Source organism: Malus domestica, chromosome 03, assembly GCF_042453785.1.
Source record: "Malus domestica chromosome 03, GDT2T_hap1".
Taxonomy (NCBI): Eukaryota; Viridiplantae; Streptophyta; class Magnoliopsida; order Rosales; family Rosaceae; genus Malus; species Malus domestica.
In genome coordinates, this window is record NC_091663.1 from 10,205,554 (window position 1) to 10,230,162 (window position 24,609).

Genomic DNA, 24,609 nt, shown 5'->3' on the forward strand with positions numbered 1-24,609 from the left:
AAGGGATTTCCCCTCTTGATCATTTCAGGGGTTGTTTAGGTACTTTTGCTTTTCTTGTTAAACATTGCAATCACACGGTGTTTGGTTCAATCAGGGTGAAAAAAGACAAAAAGCAAAGTCTAATTGGTTAAAGCATGGTGATAAAAATACAAGATTTTTCCAACTATGCGCAACTATTAGGAGAAACTGAAATGAAATTAATAAAATCAGATATGGCAATGGTATTTGGTAGTATAAGGGAAAGGGTTTGGAACAAGTTTTTGTGTAGTTATTCAAAATGAGATTCACCAATTGATCTAATCCCCCAACTGTTGAGCACTCGAGCTTGATCTCTCATGTAATAAAACCATGCATTTCAAATGATCAGAATATCAAGTTAACTGAGGTCTATTCAAATGATGAGATTTGGAATGTTGTTAAAAGCATTGGAGCTCTTAAAAGCCCCAGGGCTGGATGGTATCCATGCGAGTTTCTTTCAAGAATGCTGGGAGGAGCTGGGGCTATCAGTGTGCAATATGGTGAAAGATTTTTATTTATTTATTTATTTTTTGGTAAATAACACAAGCCTAAAGTTAATCAACCATACAAATATTGCCCTAATCCCAAAAGTGGAGAAATATTGCCCTAATCCCAAAAGTGGAGAATCCGAAAACAGTCAATAATTATCGCCCAATTAGCCTATGTAATGTTAGTTACAAGATTATAACAAAAGTTATGATCACCAGGTTAAAGCCCCTTTTGCAGGAGTGTATTTCACCCAACCAAGGTGCATTTGCTCCAGGTAGGTCAATACAAGATAATGTTCTTATTGCACATGAATTGTTCTCTAGTTTTAAAAGGAAGAAAGGCAGAACCAGGGAGCTAGTTATCAAGCTAGACTTGGAGAAAGCATATCATCTCTTAAACTGGGACTATATTAAATGTGTGTTGGAAGGGTTTGGTTTTTGTATTAAGTGGATAAATCTAGTTATGGAATGTATATCTTCAACTTCATTTTCCATTAACATTAATGATGAGTCTCATGGCTATTTCTGTGCAAGTAGAGGTATCAGGCAAAGGGACCCATTACCCTCTATATTTTCATTCTTTGCATGGAACCCTTGATTAGGAAGTTGAATGAGTTAGCGTATACCCAAAAATCCCATATTGGCCTGTTCACTTCCCTTTTTGGCTACAAAGTTTCCAATCTTGTTTTTACAGATGACTGCCTCATCTTTTCCAAGGCATCTACAAAGGGTGCCAGGAAGGTTTTAGAAGTTCTTAATTGTTTTGCAAAGGGTTCGGGTCAACAAATAAACTTCAACAAATCTTCTTTATACTTTTCCTCTAATACAACTTGTTGATGCACACAATCAGTAAGGACTTTGATACAACAGAAAATGTTAAGTTTGTGACTTTCACTAGATTGCTCCGGTCACTAGTGTGAATAAGTATGTAAATGGATAGGAACAGGGAAGCAAACATAAGATGTACGTGGTTCACCTAGATTGGCTACGTCCACGGAGTAGAGGAGTTCTCATTAATTGTGAAGGGTTTACACAAGTACATAGGTTTAAGCTCTCATTTAGTGAGTACTAGTGAATGATTTAGTACAAATGACATTAGGCAATATTGTGAGAGAATGATCTTTATTTATAGAAGAGAGTTTCTAGTTTCATTCTGACATTGACACGTGTCGTGTTGTGATTGGCTTCTGATGTCGACACGTGTCGCGCTGTGATTGACCTTCTGGTTGGAGGGAAACTCTTTTGGGTCCTTGACGATATAACATTGACCGGTGCTCAATAGTTTCAGGATTGGTCAAGTATGGTACAAACAGTGCTCCCCTAAGTTCCCGAGTGAGGGAAGCTCCTCGGTTGGGGACTTGCAAGATCCAAGCCATTGAGTAATCACGAAACTTCTAAGTACCAAAGTGTGGTATCATTTTCACTTGCCTTATCTATCTCATATGTAGATGTGGCATCTTCTCTGGAAGTACTTTTCCTCGATTTAGGGGTGGTATCTTTAATCGATGAAGATGCACAAGGTAATGCATCAATTTCACTTGAAGCTTACTTGTAGTTTCGGTCTTGGTCAAGTGCGATACAAACCCTATAGTAGGAATCCCCCAAGTCGCCGAGCTAGGAGATTTACCGCAGGAGGTAACATACAAGGTAAGCAATCAGACTTCCAAGCAAGCAACCTAGATCAGAGGTTCGACTTCGGCTTTCGGTTAATTGTTCTCATTCTCCTTGTGTCGTAAACAGCAACAAGGATAAGGAGAAGCAAATGGAGAAGCGATGATATGAGATACTTTTGCTTTTGAAGAAGTAACTTTCCACATGCTTATTCTTGAACTGGGCTGGAGGGTTTTCTGGTTTCCTCCAAAGTATAAGGCCGACTCAAGAATTTGAGGGTCAAAACTGTTGGAAATATGCCCTGAAAGTCAATCTTTGGAAGAAATCTTTCAGGACAAATGAATCGATGTATGGATGAATCTTATACATCAAATGGCAAAGACACGAATTAGGACTATCTTAATCAACGAAATATGTCCTAAATAGTGTATCCATGGACAATGGATCGATTGAAGAAGTAATCTAATGATGTTAGACTACAGAGACCTTCTTCACATAACCATTATGTCCAAAAGGTTCCTGGTCGTTGGATTGTCGGAGGGATACTGACAATGCGTAGACCGGTACATACTATGTCTGCTTCAATTGGAAGGATGGAAAGTCTCATCCCATTCGTGTTGTGACACTAAGACAAGTATGTAGGTGCTCATTAGGGGAATGAGTTCACTGAACACAATCGAACGAGAGTACTTGCATGGAGGTCTACTCACATGTCAAGCAAGTAACTCTAATGGTTGGAAAGATGTAAGTAATCCTTAGACCTGAGGCATCGTCGTTGTCTTGTGGTTAAGTACTTAATCTTTGATTATGTCAAAGTCTCCCCATTCGAGGGTGTCCACGGCATAATTGGGGTTAAGCCACTTAGTCATGAAGGCAAGTGTATGCGCAACAAGGAATCTTTAATCCTCGGTAAGAGAGGAAGAATACTCTAAGATATGATTCGGGAATCTTCGGCCGAAGTATCGAGCGTATTGATTGGAAAGCGTTCCTATACGACTCAAATGAATCATATATGAAGGAATAATCACATTAGGGGTTTGACATGATATATCCATACCCTAATGATGTGATTGAGAGTATTGTATTAGAGAAGGATTAAATTACATTGTAATTCCAACTGACTAGGTTCTTCGAATAAACTTCTACATTAGCTTGGGTAGCTATGACATATGGTTAGATGTCACTCATAGCTTGTGAGTTCTTCTAGATGATTAAATGTAGTCGTCAAAGAAGAAAAGTGAATTAAAATGAAGTTTTAATTAACTAAGTGATTGAATTAAATATAAGCAATTGGATTGATGCCAATCACCTCACTGCCTTGCTAATTAGAACCTAAAAGATTGTTCACCAAAACACTATTGTGGTGAGTAACTAATGGATGATGGAAACAATTAATTGGATTAATTATGTGTTGTGATTAATTTAGAAAAGTCTAAAGAAATCATAAAAGCGATAAAGATCGTTTTGGGCTTAAAGAAACGTTCGGGTTTAATTGGGCCCATTGGGCCTAAACCCATTGGGCTTTTATTCAAGCATTGGATGACTTGAAATAAATGAAAGCCCAAAGCCCAAACAACACAAAGAGGGCTGGCCATATTATGTGGGGAAGGAGAGATATTTGGTCAAGTGTTGACTAGGTTTTCTTTTGTCTATATAAGGAACTTTATAGTGATAAAGTTCATTAGGGTTTTTTGAAGTGTTTAAACAACAAAGAGGCAAAAGAAAAAGCTCTCTAACACATCAAAGGGCCGGCCATCCTTCTCACTACACTAGTGGGTGAGGATCTTTAGAGGTTTCCTACTTTGGAAACTTGAAGAGAACCTAGGAGCACTCATTCTTTCAAAGTGGAGGAGGCAAGGAGGGAAGCTAGGCTCAAGGATTTCAAGGAGCAAAGGGCTTGGAGGTGGTCCATCCTTGGTCTCAAGTCTAGATCAAGAGGTATAAGACTAACCTTCACTTTGTTCTTGATTCTATAAATTGTTTTGATGCATTATATATAAACCTATGAACCTTGAAGGGGATTTGCATGACTATAGCTTTGATAATATGTTATAAATGCTTCCGCTGCTTTCGTATATTAAATTTGATTTGGATATGCATGATAGTCATTATGAAATCCCATGCTAGAATCTCATAGTTTTCCCTTCAAAAACAAGTCCATCAAATCTAGAGTACGTTCGACCCTGATGATATGGGATACTTTTGTTGTTGACGAAGTAGTGGATGTATTAGCACGTGTTCTGTTACGCTTGTCTTCACATGCTTCCTTGTATCATTCTCACTTGCCTTATCTGTTCTTCAGGCAGATGTGGTATCTTTTCTGGAAGCATAAGATGTTGAAGATGAGTACTTGAGAGCAATGCCAGGTAAGTAATCAGGCAAGGGGTTCCAGGCAGTCAGTTCTTGACTGAAAGCTTAATTCTAAGTACTGACTGATTGCTCTCTTTCTCCTTGTCTTGCAGGTAAGAACAAGGTCAAAGGAAAAGATAGGGAAAAAACATGATATGGGATACTCTTGCTTTTAACCCTGATGATATGAGATACTCTTGCTCTGGTGTAGCTTGTTTGTAGAGGTATTATCGGGAGGAAAAGAAGCTGAGTATTTTGAGAGACTCTGCTGAGAGTGCCTTTTCGGATGTGACGAAAAGTTGAGTATTTTTTTTTATTTGCAGGTCTGCCTGGCTGTGGAGGATGGAGGTCAACATATATAGAAGTCTCCCTAACAACAAGTAGTAGTGCTATTCCTTTACCCTTCTTGGTCATAGTAATGTAGTGGGAGCTGCAAGCTTCACGTGTTTTAACTTTGTTAGAGCACTTTGAAAAAGTGGTTTGTGGTATCTGGAAAGCTGATGTTGCATATGAAGATTGCAGACAAGCTTTATCCAAGGAAATCTGGCTCTCGAAATTCGAAGAGCGGTGCCTCTTCGGTTTCGAACAAGTAATCCTGTCGGGGATCTGGCTCTCGAGATTCAGAGAATGGTGCCTCTTCAATTTTTGAGAAAGCAATCCTGTTGGGAGTTTGACTCTTGAGATTCGGAGAGTAGTGTCTCTTTGATTTTTTAGAAAGTAATCCTGTTGGGAGTCCGACTCTCGAAATTCGAAGGGCGGTGCCTCTTCGATTTTTGAGCATGTAATCCTGTTGGGAGTCTGGCTCTCGAGATTCGGAGAGATGAACCTCTTCAATTTTTGAGAAAGTAATCATGTTGGGAGTCGGACTCTTGAGATTCGAAGAGTAGTGTCTTTTCGATTTTTGAGAAAGTAATCCTATTGGGAGTCTGGCTCTCGTGATTTGGAGAGTGATGCCTCTTCGATTTTTGAGCAAGCAATCTTGTTGGGAGTGTTTTCTCGAATGTGAGTAAAGGTTGGGCATTTTTGCCAGTCTGCCTTGCCATGGAGCATGGAGGTTGACACACATTGGGACTTTCTAGTTATCAAGCAGTGATGTTGTTCTTTTACCCTTGTGGGTAATAGTAGGGTAGCTGGACCTTCAAAATTTATGTGTCTAACCTTTGTTAGGGATCTTTGGCAAAGTTGTCTGTGGTACCCGATGAGCTGATGTTGCGTGTGGAAAGTGGTGCCTCTTCGGAATCCGGAGAGGTGCCTCTTCGATTTTTGAACCAACAGCCTTGTTGCCATTTCTTTTATAAGGGCACCAATTGTGTGCAAGAAGTACATTCGGAGAGTTATTGCTTGTAGGAATTTTCCCCTTACTTCAGAGATTTATTGCACCTCATTTCTCCTTCATCATTTCTGAGAATGTTTGGCCCATCAAATTGTTGTTTTGACTTGAACTTTGGTGAAAAGGCAGCCATGCCTTCTCAAGACAACATATGGCGCCCATCCATCTTATCCCCTACTAGTCCTTTTATCATTGGGGACTCTGTGATGAAGAACGATATGACCGATGCAGTGGTGGCCATGAACCTTCTCACTCTCAAAGATTACAGACTACTTTCCAAATGGTCTGATGAGTTGGCTGTTAAGAATTCTTTGGCTCTCAGTGTTCAGTGTGCAGGTTCTATGTCTAATATGGCCCAACGCCTATTTGCTCGAACCCGCCAAGTTGAATCGTTGGCGGCTGAAGTGATAAGTCTTAAACAGGAGATCAGAGGGCTCAAGCATGAGAATAAACAGTTGCACAGGCTCGCACATGACTATGCTACAAACATGAAGAGGAAGCTCGACGAGCTGCAGGAATCTGATGGTCAGATTTTACTTGATCATCAGAGGTTTGTGGGTTTGTTCCAAAGGCATTTATTGCCTTCGTCTTCTAGGGTTGTACTGGGTAATGAAGCTCCAAATGATCAACCTTCGGTGCCTCCTCCTTCTGGGGTTCTGCCTAGTACTGAGGCTCCGAATAATCACCCTTTGGTGCCTCCTCTTTCTGGGGATCTGCCGACTGCTAAGACTTCTCCTGAGCAACCTTTGTGAAGGCTCCCTCTTGTTTGTTTATTTTGATTCATGTATATGTACATATTTGTAACTTATCGGAGATATCAATAAACAAGCTTTGCTTCATTTCAACGTATTGTGTTAAATACACCAAGGCCTTCTTCACTAAGTTCTTTGAATTTTTCCTTTTGTTGAAGTTTGTATGTTGAAGCTTTGTGAGTGAAGCATGTAGGTTGAGGTAGTGTTCCCTTAATTTCCCGAGTGAGGAAAACTTCTCGTTTGGAGACTTAAAAAATCCAAGTCACTGAGTGGTCGTGAGACTTCCAAGTGTCAAGGTGCAGTAGCATATGGTAGGAGTCCCCCAAGTTTCCGGTCGAGGGAGTTGACGAATGAGGCATTTCCTTTCTAAGTGGTAGCCCAAAACTCCTTCTTCATATATATTTGTTATGAAATTTGTTAGGCCCAAAGAAGAGGAGGCCTATGCAATTTTTTTTCGAATTTTTTTTTTGAATTTTCGAATTTTCGAATTTCTAAATTTTTAAATTTTCGAATTTTCGAAATATATATATATATATTTTAAAGCTTTGTAGGTGAAGCTTAGGTGTTGAAGCTTTGTAGGTGAAGCTTTGTTGGGTACCATGAATTGATTTTGCTTCACACTATCTTGATCAAGATAGTGTGAAGCTTTTGTGGGTGAAGCTTTTGTTGGTGAAGCTTTTATGGGTGAAGCTTTTATGGGTGAAGCTTTTGTGGTGGGGAAACTTTTGTGGGTGAAGCTTTTGTGGTGGGGGAAGCTTTTGTGGGTGAAGCTTTTGTTGGTGAAACTTTTATAGGTGAAGCTTTTGTAGGTGAAATTTGTATGGTGGGTGAGGCTTTTGTGGTGGGTGAAGCTTTTGTTGGTGAAGCTTTTGTGGGTGAAGCTTTTGTAGGTGAAGCTTTGGAGTTGAAGCTTTGTAGGTGAAGCTTTTGAGTTGAAGCTTTTATTGGGTACCATTAATTGATTTTGCTTCACACTATCTTGATCAAGATAGTGTGAAGCTTTTGTAGGTGAAGCTTTGTAGGTGAAGCTTTTGTGGGTGAAGCTTTTATGGTGGGAAAACTTTTGTGGGTGAAGCTTTTGTGGTGGGGGAAGCTTTTGTGGGTGAAACATTTGTTGGTGAAGCTTTTATGGGTGAAGCTTTTGTGGTAGGTGAAGCTTTTGTTGGTGAAGCTTTTGTTGGTGAAGCTTTTATGGGTGAAACTTTTGTAGGTGAAGCTTTGGAGTTGATGCTTTGTAGGTGAAGCTTTGTAGGTGAGGATTTGGAGTTGAAGTTTTTGTTGGGTACCATGAATTGATTTTGCTTCACACTATCTTGATCAAGATAGTGTGAAGCTTTTGAGAATTTGTAGTTGTCCTCCATTGATGAAGCTTTTGTTGGCACCATAAATTAGTTTTGCTTCACACTGTCTTGATTAAGAGTGTGTGAAGCTTTTGAGAATTGTGGTTGAACTCCTTTGATGAAGCTTTTGTTGGCACCATAAATTGGTTTTGCTTCACACTGTCTTGATTAAGAGTGTGTGAAGCTTTTGAGAATTGTAGTTGCCCTCCATTGATGAAGCTCTTGTTGGCACCATAAATTGGTTTTGTTTCACATTGTCTTGATCAAGAGTGTGTGAAGCTTTTGAGAATTGTGGTTGAACTCATTTGATGAAGCTTTTGTTGGCACCATAAATTGGTTTTGCTTCACATTGTCTTGATCAAGAGTGTGTGAAGCTTTTGAGAATTGTGGTTGAACTCTTTTGATAAAGCTCTTGTTGGCACCATAAATTGGTTTTGCTTCACACTGTCTTGATTAAGAGTGTGTGAAGTTTTTGAGAATTGTGGTTGCCCTCCATTGATGAAGCTCTTGTTGGCATCATAAATTGGTTTTGCTTCACACTGTCTTGATTAAAAGTGTGTGAAGCTTTCTACGAGTTGTAGTGTTTGCATTGTTACAGAGGGGAAATGTCTGAAACAGATGCAAGAGGGCTGAATAGCTTGATCTTCGTATGCCATGCACTGAAGCTGTTGTTGGCGTGCAATAAGACTTTATTGGTGACTATAACTCTTGTTGGGCATAAGTGCTCCCTTAGTTGAGTTGTCAAGCTTGAGGGTTTTTTTTTATTATTTGTGAATGCTAGGAGTTTACATGTACAAGTTGTACCACTCGTCTTCTGGTAGGTGGAATGAATGGTGAGTTGCTTTCATCACTTGGTTGAAGGTACGAAGATGAGTTCTTTCTTCACCTGGTTGGTGGCATGAGTGGCAAGTTGCCAAATGATATTAGAGTACGGGTTGTGCATTTCATCACCTGGTTGGTGGCATGAGTGGCAAGTTGCCAAATGATATTAGAGTACGGGTTGTACATTTCATCACCTAGTTGGTGGCATGAAGGAGAGTACGGGTTGTACATTTTATCACTTGGTTAATGGCACTAAGATGAGTTACTTCTTCACCTGGTTGGTGGCATGAGTGGCAAGTTGCCAAATGATATTAGAGTACAGGTTGTACATTTCATCACCTGGTTGGTGGCATGAAGATAAGTTCCTTCTTCACCTGGTTGGTGGCATGAGTGGCAAGTTGCCAAATGATATTAGAGTACGGGTTGTACATTTCATCACCTAGTTGGTGGCACGAAGATGAGTTCCTTCTTCACCTGGTTGGTGGCATGAAGATGAGTTTCTTCTTCACCTGAATGGTGGCATGAGTGGTAAGTTGCCAAATGATATTAGAGTGTGGGTTGTACATTTCATCACCTGGTTGGTGGTATGAAGGAGAGTACGGGTTGTACATTTCATCACCTGGTTAGTGGCATGAAAATGAGTTCCTTCTTCACCTGGTTGGTGGCATGAGTGGCAAGTTGCCAAATGATATTAGAGTACGGGTTGTACATTTCATCACTTAGTTGGTGGCATGAAGAAGAGTACGGGTTGTACATTTCATCACCTGGTTGGTGGCATGAAAATGGGTTCCTTCTTCACCTAGTTGGTGAGAATAAGGGCAAGGTGTCGAGGCACATTGTAGCAAGTGTCGAAGACACAAAGTATGTTGAACCCTTTCGAAGCATAGTTGGCTTATGTATGGATGCGTTGGAATGTATGAATATGTTGGAATGTATAATGTTTATGTATGAATGTGTTAGAATGTAGGATGTTTATGTTGATTGATATGAGTGATGCTTATGAATGTTTTGCTATTCATGAAGGGATCCATGCTTTTGATAAGTGAACCATGTTGGTTGTAACACTTAGTTTCACATATTTTGTGTCAAAGTATTCATGTTGAAACTCTGAGTTGGAGTATAAGGGTAGGTCAGCGTAGACCAAGTGTTCCAGTGCTAGGAATGCAAAAGACTCAGAAGAAGTTGTTTGAATTCTCTCTTCTTTAAATATTTTCCGAATGGGTTGTGTGACAAAAGATCTCAATCGGTTGAGAGTCAAAACATTTGTAATGTGTATACCTTCTTATAATAACATTTCCTTTAGTACCTAGTCCTTCACTTTGAAAGAGTGAGGCTTGGCCCCATAGTTATAATAGTCGATGGTATGTTCACCCCTAGTTGTCTTGATACAAACTTTTATCCCTCTTGTTGTAATGGGCTTGCTGAGAGTAAAAACCCATCATCTTACCATGAGACAGATACGTTTGGTGACTTAGCGAGCAGCTAAATGAGGCAAGAGATGATGCAATGGGTGTCTGAATGACCAAGATCTATTCACTTGGTAGAACTTGACTTCCACTTCCCACTTGTTGATAGGGGTTAGCCATATGAGGGTTCCCTTGGTATGTCCTTGCTTCGGTGGAGGCGTGGTTGTAAGCCTGTTCCATCATCTCAGAGTAAGTTTTCCAAGTGTTGGCATTGATCATGTACTTGAAGAAACAATCACGTAGGCCTGCCGTGAAGGCCTTGAGAGCGGTCTTGTCATCTGCCTCAGCGCAGCGAGAATACTCATGGCTGAAGCAACTGGCATACTCTCGTAGTGACTCGTCCAGCTTCTGGCGAGTAGTGTACAAGTCATCTGTAGAATGCAAGCGATCAGTCTGGAAGATGTGTTGAGAAACAAACAGTTTCCTCAGTTCCTCAGATGAGTCTACTGTTTCAGGTGGAAGACGACAATACCAGTTTCGAGCTCCGCCAGAGAGGATGGAGGGGAAGAGAAGACATCGCTATTTGTTAGTGTGCATCCGATATGCCATGGTGGACTCAAAGAGGTTAAGATGTTCAATTGGGTCCTTACTTCTAGTATATAGTTGTAAACCAAGCTTTTGTTTTGTCTTCACTTGAAAGGGGGTGTCGATGATCCTCCTTATGAGAGGGCCAGGCCTGGGTTGGTTCCAGTTAGATATTTCGGCCTGACGTTTGGCCTTCAACTTGTTTACTTCTTCAAAGAGCTGTAGGATAATGGGGTCCTGAGTGGAGCCATGTATCACTGGAATTTTCTTTCGTAAGTCTCCATCGCCTCTTGGAAGTAGGAAAGTTTGAGCAAGGGCGTGTGATTTTTTCTTGGACTTGCTGTACTGACTTCTAGGGCGAGTCTGTCGGAATACCTCAGAGTCCCCTGTACCTTCATGTTCCTCTGGGACCTGTTGTTCCTTCCCTAGATTGGCAGCGGGCCTGGGTCGTGGGAGGGGATCAAGTCTTTCAGAAACCCTTGGGTCATTGATCTTCGAGCATATGTGGAGGGGATTCTCTTGACGTTGCTTTAGGAAGTCTCGGTAGTCACGATAAACAGCTTTCGATCATTCCAACCCTTATGCAAGGAGGTGTCTTCCTCCACTTCTCTTATTTCGGGTCGAAGCATCTGGGTTGAGAGATGTCTCATGTTGATCAATTTTTGATGATTAGCTCGCTCATCATCAGGGATACCCATGTCAAAGAGAGGTGACCTTCCGTGTTGGGGGGTACCCAGATGATGGTTGATGTCCACAGGGGCAATGAGCTCGCGTGTTTGAGTTCACCTAGTTTCATGGAGCGTCTCAAAGAGCTTCTCATACTGCTCCTGGAGGACCTCATTCTTCATTGCTATCTTGTTGTTATGAGCTTCTAGCTTATCGACTTTAGCTTGAAGAACAACCCTTTTTTCTTCATTCTTTCGTTGCTTCACACTAGGTGCAAGAGGGGTGTCATTCTGTGTGCTGTGGCTTCCTTCGCTCCCCATGTTGGAGATGGATGCTTGGTCAAAAGAGAGTGTACGAATGATGGAAACTAACTTGGTAAAGCTGAAGAGAGTGGGAATAAGTGTCGTTCCCATAGACAGCGCCAAATGTTGATGCATAAAATCAGTGAGGACTTTAGTACAACAGAAAATGTTAAGTTTGTGACCTTCACTAGATTGCTCCAGTCACTAGTGTGAATAAGTATGTAAATGGATAGGAACAGGGAAGCAAACACAAGATGTACGTGGTTCACCCAGATTGGCTACGTCCACGGAATAAAGGAGTTCTCATTAATTGTGAAGGATTTACACAAGTACATAGGTTCAAGCTCTCATTTAGTGAGTACTAGTGAATGATTTAGTACAAATGACATTAGGCAATATTGTGAGAGAATGATCTCTATTTATAGAAGAGAGTTTCTAGTTTCATTCTGACATTGACACGTGTCGTGTTGTGATTGGCTTCTGATGTTAACATGTGTCGCGCTATGATTGGCTTCTGATGTCGACACGTGTCGCGCTGTGATTGGCTTCCTGGTTAGAGGGAAACTCTTATGGGTCCTTGACGGTATAACGTTGACCGGTGCTCAATAGTTTCGGGATTGGTTAAGTATGGTACAAACACAACTAACCAGATTCGAAGTGAAATTGTCAACATTCTTTATATTCAGTAGAAGACCACCATTGGGAAATATCTTAGTATACATAACATTGTATTTTTGAAGGACCTTCCAAATGGGAACGAGCAAATAAGGAGATTCAAATAGAAGCTTGCCGGTTAGAAGTCAATATTCTTACACGCCACCTTTCTTTCCTTGCAGGTCGACCCCAGGTACTCTTACTGTGAAATTCCGTTCTTGAATTTCATTGTTATAATCTACGTATTTGTATTATTGAGATTTTATATTATTTTTTGAGAATTTATATTAATTTATTTAAATTTAGATTTTAATTAAACTAGTTACGAAGTTTGAAGTTTGGAAATTAATTATTTAAAATCCATAAACCCTTTGAGGTCACAAATTATATTTTTGAATAGAGCTCGATCTCATGAGCGCGTAGGCGAAAATCATTCATGAAACGGAGCTATTACGAATGAGTTATTAACGTTTAAAGCTATGGACATTTTAGTATTTTAACCTTCATCTAGAAGGCTCCAGATATTTTGGAGCAATGGATGTGCCACATGTGTGGCTGTGACAGAAAGGAAAGGAGAGAAAAGGAGGAGGAAATGGGGGACCAATCAAAAAGAGGGAAAGGAGGGTAAAACAGAGAGGAAGAAGAAGGGGAAAACGGGCTGACCCGTGTAACCCATCGGACCCGACTCGGTTATAGGTAGAAATTCCGTCAATTTTCGTTGATTTTTCTGACGAATTCCACTTAGTTATCACTTGCACACTCCACCCCGACCTTTCTCTTCCATTTCCACGAAAAATCTGAGAGTTTTGGCCTTGATTTCACGAAAAAGGGCGTCGAGCGCTTCATGGTGCACGACGACAATTCCGCCAATTCTCAAAGGTTTTTCATCAACCACCACCATCCTCAGGTGTATCTTGAGACCAAGAAAAAAGCCTAAACAATTTTGGGGGCGGCGAAGCTGTTTTGGAGTAGAATCAAGAACACCCAATTCAAGGGTTTCCGGCGGTTCGTGGGAAAACTCAGGTGTTTCTCGAACAAATTGGACTTGACCACATGTATGAAAATTGCTCCCCTCATTGAGATATACTTGCTTGTAAAATTTGGTGATTTTTTTAAAATAATTGAATTTTCCGTTGAGTCGGGACGGTCAACTGCCACCGGCGGCGGCCCGTGCGGCGGCGCATGGCCAGTGGGCCGACGATGCTATTAAAGCTAAATTAGATGTCTTGATTTTGGAGTTGATACCCGCTTGATGAAATTTGATTGTTTGAACCTACACTTGATAAATATATCAATCGACGGTCCGACCGTTGGATCGTCACCAAACTTTAATACGTTATAAAACGTAATATTTGAGGTTAGTTTGAATTGACGGATCGGGAACCCGAAGTACGGATCTTCTTGAATTGGATTTCTAAGTTTGTAAAACTAATTGTTAACTGCCACCTAATTCTAGCAATTGACGGAGATCCGAAATAAGGACCTTAGGAAGTTATGGATCCGAAATCTGATATGCGGATCTTCTGGATCAAATTACGTAGGGTTGTGGATCCTACCGTTGACTGAGAGTTGACTTTTGGTCAACATGTCTCGAAACGTTCTAGATACTAAAATTAGTACTACGAGAGATCAAATGAAGTCTAGGGGGCCTACATTGGTTAGAGAGTGACTTGATTACATCTGATATGGTTATGACCTTGAATTCCTATATTAATATCATAGTGAATATGACTTGGTTTTATAAATGTGATTTCTACTGAAATGTGATTTTTATATTTTTATATATTTAGCCATAGACCTATGTTTATTAAACATGATATGAATTGTGCACTTATGATATTTGTGAAAGGTGATTTGACGTGCATACTTGAACTGTGGTTTGATTTGCATGATTGGTATGCTGTAATGAAATGTAAGGGTTAATAGTGGACTGTTAACCCATTGCCAGGGGGTTTGTTGCTTCAAAATTTGTTTCATATCCTATTTCATTGTTTCATTTCTCATTTTGTTGACCCGTTCTAAATTTAGTACTTGTGCTTTGTTTCATTTCGTTGAGCATTTGTAAATTGAGCACTTGATTCATGTATTGTTTCTTTAAGCCATTGATATGTTCCTTGGCCCTCTGCTCGGTTTCGTTGAGTGATCTGGAATTGGGTCTCCGCTAGGGTTCCGTTGAGTGGTCCGGAATCGTATCCATTCAGATTCCGTTGAAAGGTCTGAAATCTATTATACTCCACGGTTCCGTTGAGTGGTTCGAAATCGTATCCTGGTATGGATTCAGTTAAGTGGTACGGAATCCCACTTGATGTTTTGGTTCCGTTGAGTGGTCTGGAACCTGATGTTGATGGATTTTATTGAGTGGTCCGAAATCACATCATTTGACTTGTTGGTTTCTTGGATTCAATTTCAGCTTCAGAGATGTAGGCTTCGACAGAACTGTGTTGCTCTAGCCTTGCATTTCGGTGTATGGTATGTGTTATTGGTTGATGTGATTGTGGAATGATGTTGAAAAACATATGTATGTGAGTGAATGGTATACCTGTGTGAATGGCAAGATGACAATTGTGGTTTGGCTTATGGTTGATGTGTAGTATGGTACTTTATGTTTTCTGCTAAAAGTATTTTACGAAAAGCTTATAGTCTAACAAAGGAGGAACTACGAATGACTTGATTCCTATTTAGGGTACATATGCAATCTAACGAAGATGTTAGATGCATCCATAAAGTATACAAAAAATTATTACGTTGTTGGATCTCGAGTTGTGCCTTGCCTATATCCCTGAGGTGGGGTATGTTATATATGCGGACACTTGATGATGTCACGTGTCGATCCTGAGCCTATGTCGGGATCGGGGTGTGTCACCTACTTCTCAGAAATGCAATTGATGTTGAGCGTGGAACCTTCGGCTAGATCTTAGCCTTTTGAGGATTCTTGAGCTCTCCGAGGCTTCTTTCATTAAGCCTTAGGAGTATGGTGTCAGCGCTTCACCCGTGAATTCAAACCAACGATTTTTGCTGAGATTTGAATAAGCGTTGCCTCTATCGCAAGTATTGTAAAATAGGAGATGACTTCCTCCATGGTCTTCAGGTGACTTTCGAGGTTGGCGAATCTTGCATGTTTTCTGTTTCGCCGTCTATTCGAAGCTCGTTTACTATTACATAAATCAGTTGAAGACTCGGCCAAATTCTATCCATGGATGGAGCATATTCGTTGGTACAATTACACCATAAGGGCATTATTGTAGTCATAGTAGTAGAGTAATCTGGTTGAGCGGTTCTTGAGTTTAACTCTTAATGAAAACACCAATTGTTGGAACCAAATTCATGCACCGCTATAAGTGGTGGAGATGTTTAAATTGGTTTACTTATAAAATAACATATAACCATGAATAAGCCTAAGACAGGGAAGGGTGTGCCGGTAAAAGGATCTCAGATGATCAAGTTAGTAAGCAATATTATGACTCAAGCAGTGGGCAATAGAGTAAGTGTGCAACGATTGCATTACTAGAGACGAACTTAGAAAGGTCCATAAGGATATCTATGAAGTAGATATTACATCCTCTTAGGAGTATGATTACTTGCAGTGCACATCAACTCTTAAATTGTAAGGGCTCCAAGATTATAGGAATCATGTTGAATTCATACTGGATTAGGTTCTTGAGTCTTGCGGAACAAGAAAGGTTTATCTCAATGAAGTTGACGAACTTCGCCTATTGATTCTGGAGCAGGATGATGATAGCACCATTGATCCGTTTAGTCAGCCTCATGATGGAGGTTGTTGAGTCTATGATCGGACTTCTGAGGTAGGCATACTCCAATCCGTCTTACTTTAGCCTTGGAAATTCATGGTCCCACAATACCAATGTAAGGTAATTCACATTGCAGGCTTTCTTTGTTTATTTTTCAATGTGTTTTGTTACTTTTGTAAGTGTAGCCATCGAAATTGCAGTGAAATAAATGTTCACCAACGCATTAAAATTTTGACGTGTCAAGGCATACATGGCATATGCCACGTGTCATACAAATTGTACACATGGTGTGTGACTCAACAAAATAAAAAGAAATACCCTCAGAGGATTACACAAGTTTTTCTTCTCATTTTGGGCAATGACAAGGCAAGCACATTTCAATCCATTGAAGATCAAAACAAGGTTTTCTTCTCATTTTGGGCAATGACAAAGCATGCACATATCAAGTTTAAAATGATATTAAGTGGAAAATTAGGCCATAAAATTACCACTTCAAGTTTAAAATTGTATTAAGTGGGAAATTAGGCAATGGTGCTTGGAAAAGAAAAAAATATTTTGTGGTGGTGATTCATTCTCAAAGCCTATAAATAGGCTTCTACATCAAGGTATCATCAACCAATTCACAAATACATTTCTCTACTCCCAAAATGGAAGAGAATACTCCCCACACATCCAAAATCCTTGAAGCTTTGAAACTCTAAAGCTTTCAAGCATCCAACCTCCCAAATTCAAGCAACTCCCGAAGGATCAAGAAAGCCCTATTCGTTCTTCGTCAAATCCTCCTTCAAGATCAAGCCCTAACGGCCCTTGAAGAAATTTCTCCTTCAAGATCAAGCCCCAACGGCCCTTGAAGAACTTCCACCAATTCAAGATCAAGCCTCGACGGCCCTTGAAGAAAGTGTTCACCAAATCCACATAACTGTTCATCCTAAGATCAAGCCCCAATGGCCATTTGGATCAACAACATCAACAAATCCACACAACTGTTCATCCTAAGATCAAGCCCCAACGACCTTTTGGATCAACAACATCAATAAATCCACACAACTGTTCATCCCAAGATCAAGCCCCGACGGCGGCCCTTGAAGAAAGCACCATCATTCATCATCCGTTCATCCAAGATCAAGCCCCGACGACCCTTGGATCAACAAACATCAACAAATCCACACATCCAACCGTTCTTCAAGATCAAGCCCAAAAGCCCTTGAAGATCCGTTTATCACCGTTATTCAAGATCAAACCTTAACGGCCCTTGAAGAAACACTCATCCTCAAGATCAAGCCCCAACGGCTCCTTGAAGATCCGCTCAAATCCACCTTCAAAGATCAAGCCCACGACCCCTTGAAGAAACTTCCAACAGTTCATCCAAGATCAAGCCTCGACGGCCCTTGGATCAACGAAACATCCACAAATCAACACCTTACGGAGATCGAATCAGAGGATCAAGTTAAAAGAGATCGTAACCCAACAAATCCATTAACACCAAAATATTATTTTGTGCACGTTGTTCTTGTCTCTTTCGTTTCAGGAATTTTCCGTGTTCATAGTAAGCTTTTAAAGTTTTATAATAACTAATGTATCTATATTTATGTATCTGGATTGTGTATATTGGCCAATTTGAATTTAAGTATCGCCTCTCTTACTTTTAATCTACAACCACACAACAAGTTTGAAGGCAATCTCAAGCTTCTAGTTCACAAGATTCAATGACCTCTCTTCCATTGGTTTCACTTTCACAAGGCCCATGTATCATTTTTTTTTTGTTGAATGAAGAGCTGGTTTGGGATTGCCTAAATTTTTTCAAAAGCAACTTGACACACCTCGACCTAGAAAGTCCACTTGGACTCCGAATCGAGTTGTGCTGGCCGACACCTAGAGGGTGACGAAGCCATAAAGTGTAGTGTAGTGGAAGAAGAATGTGAATAAATTTAAACCTAAAAGTGCTTAATAAAAAGAGTGTGCGGGTCAGCGAGATTGAACCTTTTTTCACACGTGATGTCAGAGCATAAGTTTGGGCAGCATTGCATTCATCACACGCGTGTTGTAAGCATTCTTGGTTCTTGAACCTAAATGTCGAATATTGCCACCTCGTTGAGCATGAAAAATGTGTTAACTTTTACTCAAGTTTTGGGCACTTTAGACGACTTGTCATCATTTTAGAAAATAATTTTGATAATTGCCCCTAGACTTTAAACGATGAATCTTCCTACCAAGGAAAGTTCCGTTTTCGGAAACGAGCTGCTAGCCCTGCAGTCAGGCTAATGTATCAAGGGTTGAGTATCACCAAAGATTTACCGATTAATCCTATCATTTTTTTCCCACTGTTTTTACAAACCCTTCGTGATAGGAAACCAAAATGGTTTTGTTTCTTTGGTAGCACCTATTAGTTTACCCTCTCTTAGAATCCCCGCGAAGGTCACTTCGTCAAGATTCTAGAAATATCTTAAACGACAATCTGGTGCTAAAGTGGTAGCATTTAACGGCACATCCCAGACCGGCTCCGCAGTAACACGATATTGTCCGTTTTGGGCTTACCATTCCCTCACGGTTTTGTTTCTGGAAACTCACAAGCAACTTCTCAATGGGTCACCTATCCTGGGATTGCTCTCGCCCAAACTTGCTTAACTTTAGAGTTCTGATGGAATTTGAAACCAGTGAGTTCCCAAAAGGCCTCGTGCCATAGGGAGGGGATCATGTACATATAAGGCATATCACCCCCTTTCCGTTAGTCGATGTGGGATGTTACAATCCACCCTTCTTAAGGGCCAAACGTCCTCGTCGGCACACTCGCACCACACGGTAGAGTGGTTCTGATACCAAACTGACACATCCCTACCCGAAAAGTCCACTTGGACTCCGAATCGAGTTGTGCTGGCCGATACCTGGAAGGTGATGAAGCCATAAGGTGTAGTGTAGTGGAAGAAGAATGTGAATAAATTTAAACCTAAAAGTGCCTAATCAAAAGAGTGCGCGGGTGAGCGGGATTGAACCCTTTTCACACGTGAATGTTAGAGCATAAGACAGTATAATAAAGTAGGATTAAGGTTATACCACTGAAGATAACCATCTCCTGAGATTTGCCAACATCCTTGTTTATACGTAAGCTCATCTACTAAACCTGGAGGGACGAAAAATAAAGTTGAGTGGGTCAGCAAAACAATGTTTGTAAGAAAACCTTTATTTTCGTATATTCAAACCTTATGTTTGAGCAATCTATGGAGATTTTATTTAAGTTTCTATTTATGTGTTATTAAACTAAGTTAATTAGTAATTTCACCTATAGGGGAAACGTATCCCGAGGACGTACGGGGTCAAGCAAGGCTCGGAAACTCCGTTTCAACTACGTAACTGTGAGTGGGCAGTTTACTTATATATATATGTATGAATTATAGTTTCCTCAAATGCATTTACGCCTATTATGCCATAATTTTAGTTTCGTTTGGTAAATGTTGCTTTGTGATTGGAATTATAAAATGGCTATGGCATATTCATATGCATTTTACTTGCTTACATATATAGTGCTGTGGTAGAATATCAAACTGATTCTACAGGATGCGCATGTAAATTCAGGTGAGTTTATTATATTGATTCGAATTGTATAACATTCATATATTCATATACTTAGCTCATCATTACTACACCCCAGTGTTAGTGCTCCCGCCTGGGGCCAGGGCCAGCCTTCACGTGTATGCTCACCTCCCGCACCGTATGCTCGTCTTAGATCCAAGTTAGGTGCTAGTCTATCGTACATGTCATGTTAGGTGACTCCGACTTATAGGTGACTGCGCTTAGCGCAAGCTTCACGTGATCGTAGCACTAAAATGTATATTATTATTACACCTAACATGTCGTACATGTCACATTAGGTGACTTCGACTTGTGTGATAATATAGATTGATGAGCCATAGATGCAGTTGTACAGGTCACGTTAAGTGACTCCAACTTGCTTGCTAGTATATTGTCAAGCACATGCCTATATTTCCATTATTGTTGAATTATTCATGTTGTGGCATATTTCTGATATACATTATTGGCATACATTAAATCTTCATACTTATACGTAGTATGATTTTAAGGAAACTATACTTGTTTTACGGCGAACGGTTAGTATATTTGAAAATAAAAGTCTTTACAAATGTTGTTTTGCTGACCTACTTAACTTTGTTTTTTGCCCTTCCAAGTTTAGTAGATGGGCTTACGTATAAACGAGGATGTTGGCATATCTCAGGAGGTAGTTATCTTTAGTGGTATAACCCTAATCATACTTTATTATACTGTCTTATGTTTTAACATCACGTGTGAAAAATGTTCAATCCTGCTCATCTGCGCACTCTTTTGATTAGGCACTTTTAGGTTTAAATTTATTCACATTCTTCTTCCACTACACTACACTTTATGATTTCGCCACCCTCTAGATGTCGGTCAACACAACTCGATTTGGAGTCCAAGTGGACTTTCCAGGTCAGGGCGAGTCAAACTCCTTACAAAAGTTAAGGCATTAAGTGTCTGGTAAATGAGAAAAAAAAAAGTGTTCTTTTTTTTGAAAATATAGGTCCAAAACAACAGAAAGTATAAGATAATTCTAAAAATAAAATAAAATAAAATAAAAACTTTTTGTCATTAGAAACAAGTGAACGATACCAATTCATGAAACTTGCATATTGACAATCATACTCTCATCCTTTTTTGATATAAACACTTTTAACGCTATAATTTATCAAAGAGAAATTTTATTTGAACCCATATAATATCTTTCTATACCTAACTTAAATTTTAAATGTGAATTGTCTTTTTTATCCTATTGCATAATTACTATCAAGTACAATGTGAAAATAACAACAAAACTAAAATCTATAAATAAACTCATACTCAATAATTAAACCCCACCATCACACAATGTTTATCCTATATTCATTCCGGCTAAAACCCTAAAAGTTCCCATACAAAAAAAAAACACAAGTTTTTATTTATTTATTTATTTTTATTTTTTTATCGATGGATGGTGCGTTTGAAGTTTTGAACTCTCCAACTCAGGTATGAATTGATTTATTGAAACTTTTTTAGTTTGCTTTCAATTTTATTTATTTATTTTTTTTTTTAAGTTTGGAATATGGGTTTTTGAGTTTCACTGGGTTTATGGGTTTTGCAACTACACACCATGTTACCATTACAATTAGGAACTTGTACCCATCTCTCCTTTAAAGGTAGAGTTTGTAAGTAAACACGTTCCTCTATCCCAATCAGCTTAATTTTCATTCGTCATTAGTCTTCTTGTTAATAGACTTCTCTCCTTAATTTGTAAGCAACATTAAATTTGTAGAACCTCTTCAAAAAGTAATCATTTTTTTTTTCTTTTGAGAAAAAAGTGAGTTACAATGGTGAAGGTCATGCATAAAAAAAAGTTTGGAACGTCCTCGACAGTTACAAATCTATGCCATCAATCAGTCAAAATAGCATTTTAGTAAGTAATCCGACAAAATCAAACTCTTCGTGAAACTCACGATCATCAAAGTTGAGAAGATGAATTTTTGGGATTTTATTTATTAAACAGGTGTAAAGATAAATTTACATTTTGAATTAGGTTTGTAAGAGTAATTTAGATAATAAATCTGAGTTGAAAGAGATATTAATTCTTTAATTAAAAATAATATAGATGTGCAGAATAAATTAAGTTATATAGATTCAAATAAAATTTCATATTTATCTGTTTTCTCACCACTGTTTATTCTCTTAAAGAAACAACTAAAGTCCAAACTAGCCCCAAATCTTATCCATCATTGCCGTAAAACAGACATGGTGAGTTTTACAAGTTACAAGTTGGAATCCACCCCATCCTTCTGTCCTCACTGCTCCGATATATATATAGCACACACTTCAACTCTCTCTCTCTCTTTCTCTCTTCTCTCTTTCTCCTTCTCATCTCTTTCTTTATCCCCGCCGGATTCCGGCAACATGCCGACGGAAAAAAATTCCGGTAAGATTCGCAGGCGACCTTGCGATTGAGATCCGAAATCGATTATTCTCACTTTCTTGGTACGCAAACATTTCGTTTATTTTCGTCTTGATTCCTTGAAGTTGTTGTTTTTCTCAGTTCCTTTAGGCGAGATCCGATTAACCACCGATCCGGATCGTAATCTTTCTATCGGCATCGGATTCGGATTGGACCTTAGCTCTCTGCATGGTGTTATTGTTTTTGTTTGCTTGCTGTTGCTGTTCTGTGTGTATTATTTATTATTTTATTTTATTTTGTAAAATTTGTGTCTTTGGTATTGAATTTGTGCTTGATTTTGTGGAATATGCAGGTTTTTGTGTTTGGATTGATTGATATCATTCGAGAAAAGGTTCTTGGAATTCTTGATCGTTTGGTTTGCCATGTTTATTTGTATTGTGAATCCGATGGGGGATGGCTATGAAATTGTTCGAATTTCGTTTTCGATATAGAAATTGGTAATGGAGTTTGCCATGGAATTTTGACTATTCGTTAATGGAGGGGAAGGAGTAGATCAATGGAAATCGATTGCCTGCAAAGATCGGAATTGTTTTTTCGGGTATCGGGTTGATAGATTTGGGATTTGTGTAATTGGGATTTTTTTGGGAACCTGTATGAAGATTGTTTTATGTTTGGGAGTTTTGGTTGGGATATACTGAAGTTTTGTTAACATGAGAAACATGCCTTCCCAGTTGGTTAATTATACGAAGGAAGAAAAGGAAGAGAAGGAAGAGAGAGTAAATGTTATTTCGAATGTGAATTTGAAGGGGACAACGAATGATGGTCGTCGTAGGTATGGATCAAGTGACTCGCTTGTCCCCGGTCTTGTTGACGATGTAGCTTTGAATTGCCTCGCTTGGGCTTCTAGATGGGATTATGCTTCTCTGTCGTGTATTAATACAAGGTTTAATAAGTTAATTAAAAGTGGGTATTTGTATGGGTTGAGAGAGCAGTTGGGAATTCTGGAGCATTGGGTGTATCTGGTGTGTGATTTAAGAGGGTGGGAGGCATTTGATCCAATGGGAAACAAATGGATGACGTTGCCTAAGATGCCTTGTGATGAGTGTTTCAATCATGCAGATAAGGAGTCTTTGGCCATGGGAAGTCAGTTGTTGGTTTTTGGTCGTGAACTGTTGGATTTTGCGATTTGGAAGTACAGTGCAATACATCGTAGCTGGATAAAATGTTGGGGAATGAACCAACCTCGCTGTTTGTTCGGGTCTGGTAGCCTTGGTTCAATTGCTATTGTTGCGGGTGGGAGTGATAGAAATGGAAATGTTTTGAAATCAGCGGAGATATATGATTCTGTATCGGGTAGGTGGGAAATGCTACCCAACATGCACACTCCACGTAGATTGTGCACTGGTTTTTTTTGGGACGGCAAGTTCTATGTTATGGGTGGGATGTCAAGTCCTACTGACTCGCTTACTTGTGGGGAGGAATATGATCTCGATATGGGGAAATGGAGGAAAATTGAGGGTATGTATCCATCTGTCAATAGGGCTGCACAGGCTCCTCCACTTTGTGCAGTTGTTGATAACCAATTGTATGCAGTTGAGTATTTAACCAACATGGTGAAGAAGTATGACAAGGGGAAGAACACCTGGGATGTTTTAGGAAGACTTCCAGTGAGGGCTGACTCTTCAAACGGCTGGGGCCTGGCCTTCAAGGCTTGTGGAAAGGAACTTCTCGTTGTGGGCGGGCAAAGAGGTCCTGAAGGTGAAGGTATTGTTCTGAACACATGGTCTCCAAAGTCAGGGGTCAAGAATGGCACCTTGGATTGGAAAGTTATCGGTGTGAAAGAGCATGTTGGGGTGTTTGTGTACAACTGTGCCGTTATGGGTTGTTGAAGATTCTTTTTAGATTAACACAAAAGAAGGTACTGGTTTCTGCAATCTGACATGGCCCCTTCCGGGTAGTTCCTTGTTCACCCATCTGATTGACTAGAATTAATGGTTGCCGAGATAGCATTTCCCTGGCTCTCTTAAGATGCCTGCATCTGGAGGTGTTTTATTCTTCCATGATCCTGCATAAGATTTGCTCCAAAAAGAGCGAAGTAGGGACACATGGGTAGTATGCTGCTCCCTATTTATTTTTCAATTTGCATTTCTCTTCTACAGTCAGTTATTTGTTTTAATAATTTGAGAGCGTAATTGTTTAATGATTTGTTTTTATAAATTTGATGCTTGATAGTGTTCTATTTGTCACAATTTATAGTTTTCTGGAGCAAGATAATGAATTCTTATCTATCAGCTTCTTGATTAGCCATACTGTTATGTGCTTCAGAAGTGCATCAATGCATATTCCCTTTCTAGCAGATATCTGGCCTACAATTATTCTAGAAGCCTAAAACCTGATATACACGTGTCCATGAACCTCAAGTCGTCAGCCATTTCGTTACTTATAAACTTAGTTATTCTTCAATATGTTAAATTTTGATGTGTACTTGGTGGTGTTACTAGATTTTACAGTGTATTATTGGTACGTGAGTGTTCTGCTTTCTTGAAGCTTGATGGTGAATCTAGTTTGAGGTATTCTACATTGTGAA

At 39.6% G+C, this 24,609-nt stretch overlaps 1 protein-coding gene across 1 annotated transcript; it reads left to right on the forward strand.

Moving 5' to 3' along the window:
* The first annotated feature begins 21,865 nt into the window (after window positions 1–21,865).
* LOC103401468 (F-box/kelch-repeat protein At5g60570) lies at window positions 21,866–24,313 on the forward strand. Its single transcript, XM_008340173.4, has 2 exons — window positions 21,866–22,105; window positions 22,375–24,313. The coding sequence occupies exon 2, from the start codon at window positions 22,733–22,735 to the stop codon at window positions 23,909–23,911; it is 1,179 nt and encodes a 392-aa protein (XP_008338395.3). The 5' UTR covers window positions 21,866–22,105; window positions 22,375–22,732; the 3' UTR covers window positions 23,912–24,313.
* The last annotated feature ends 296 nt before the right edge of the window (window positions 24,314–24,609 follow it).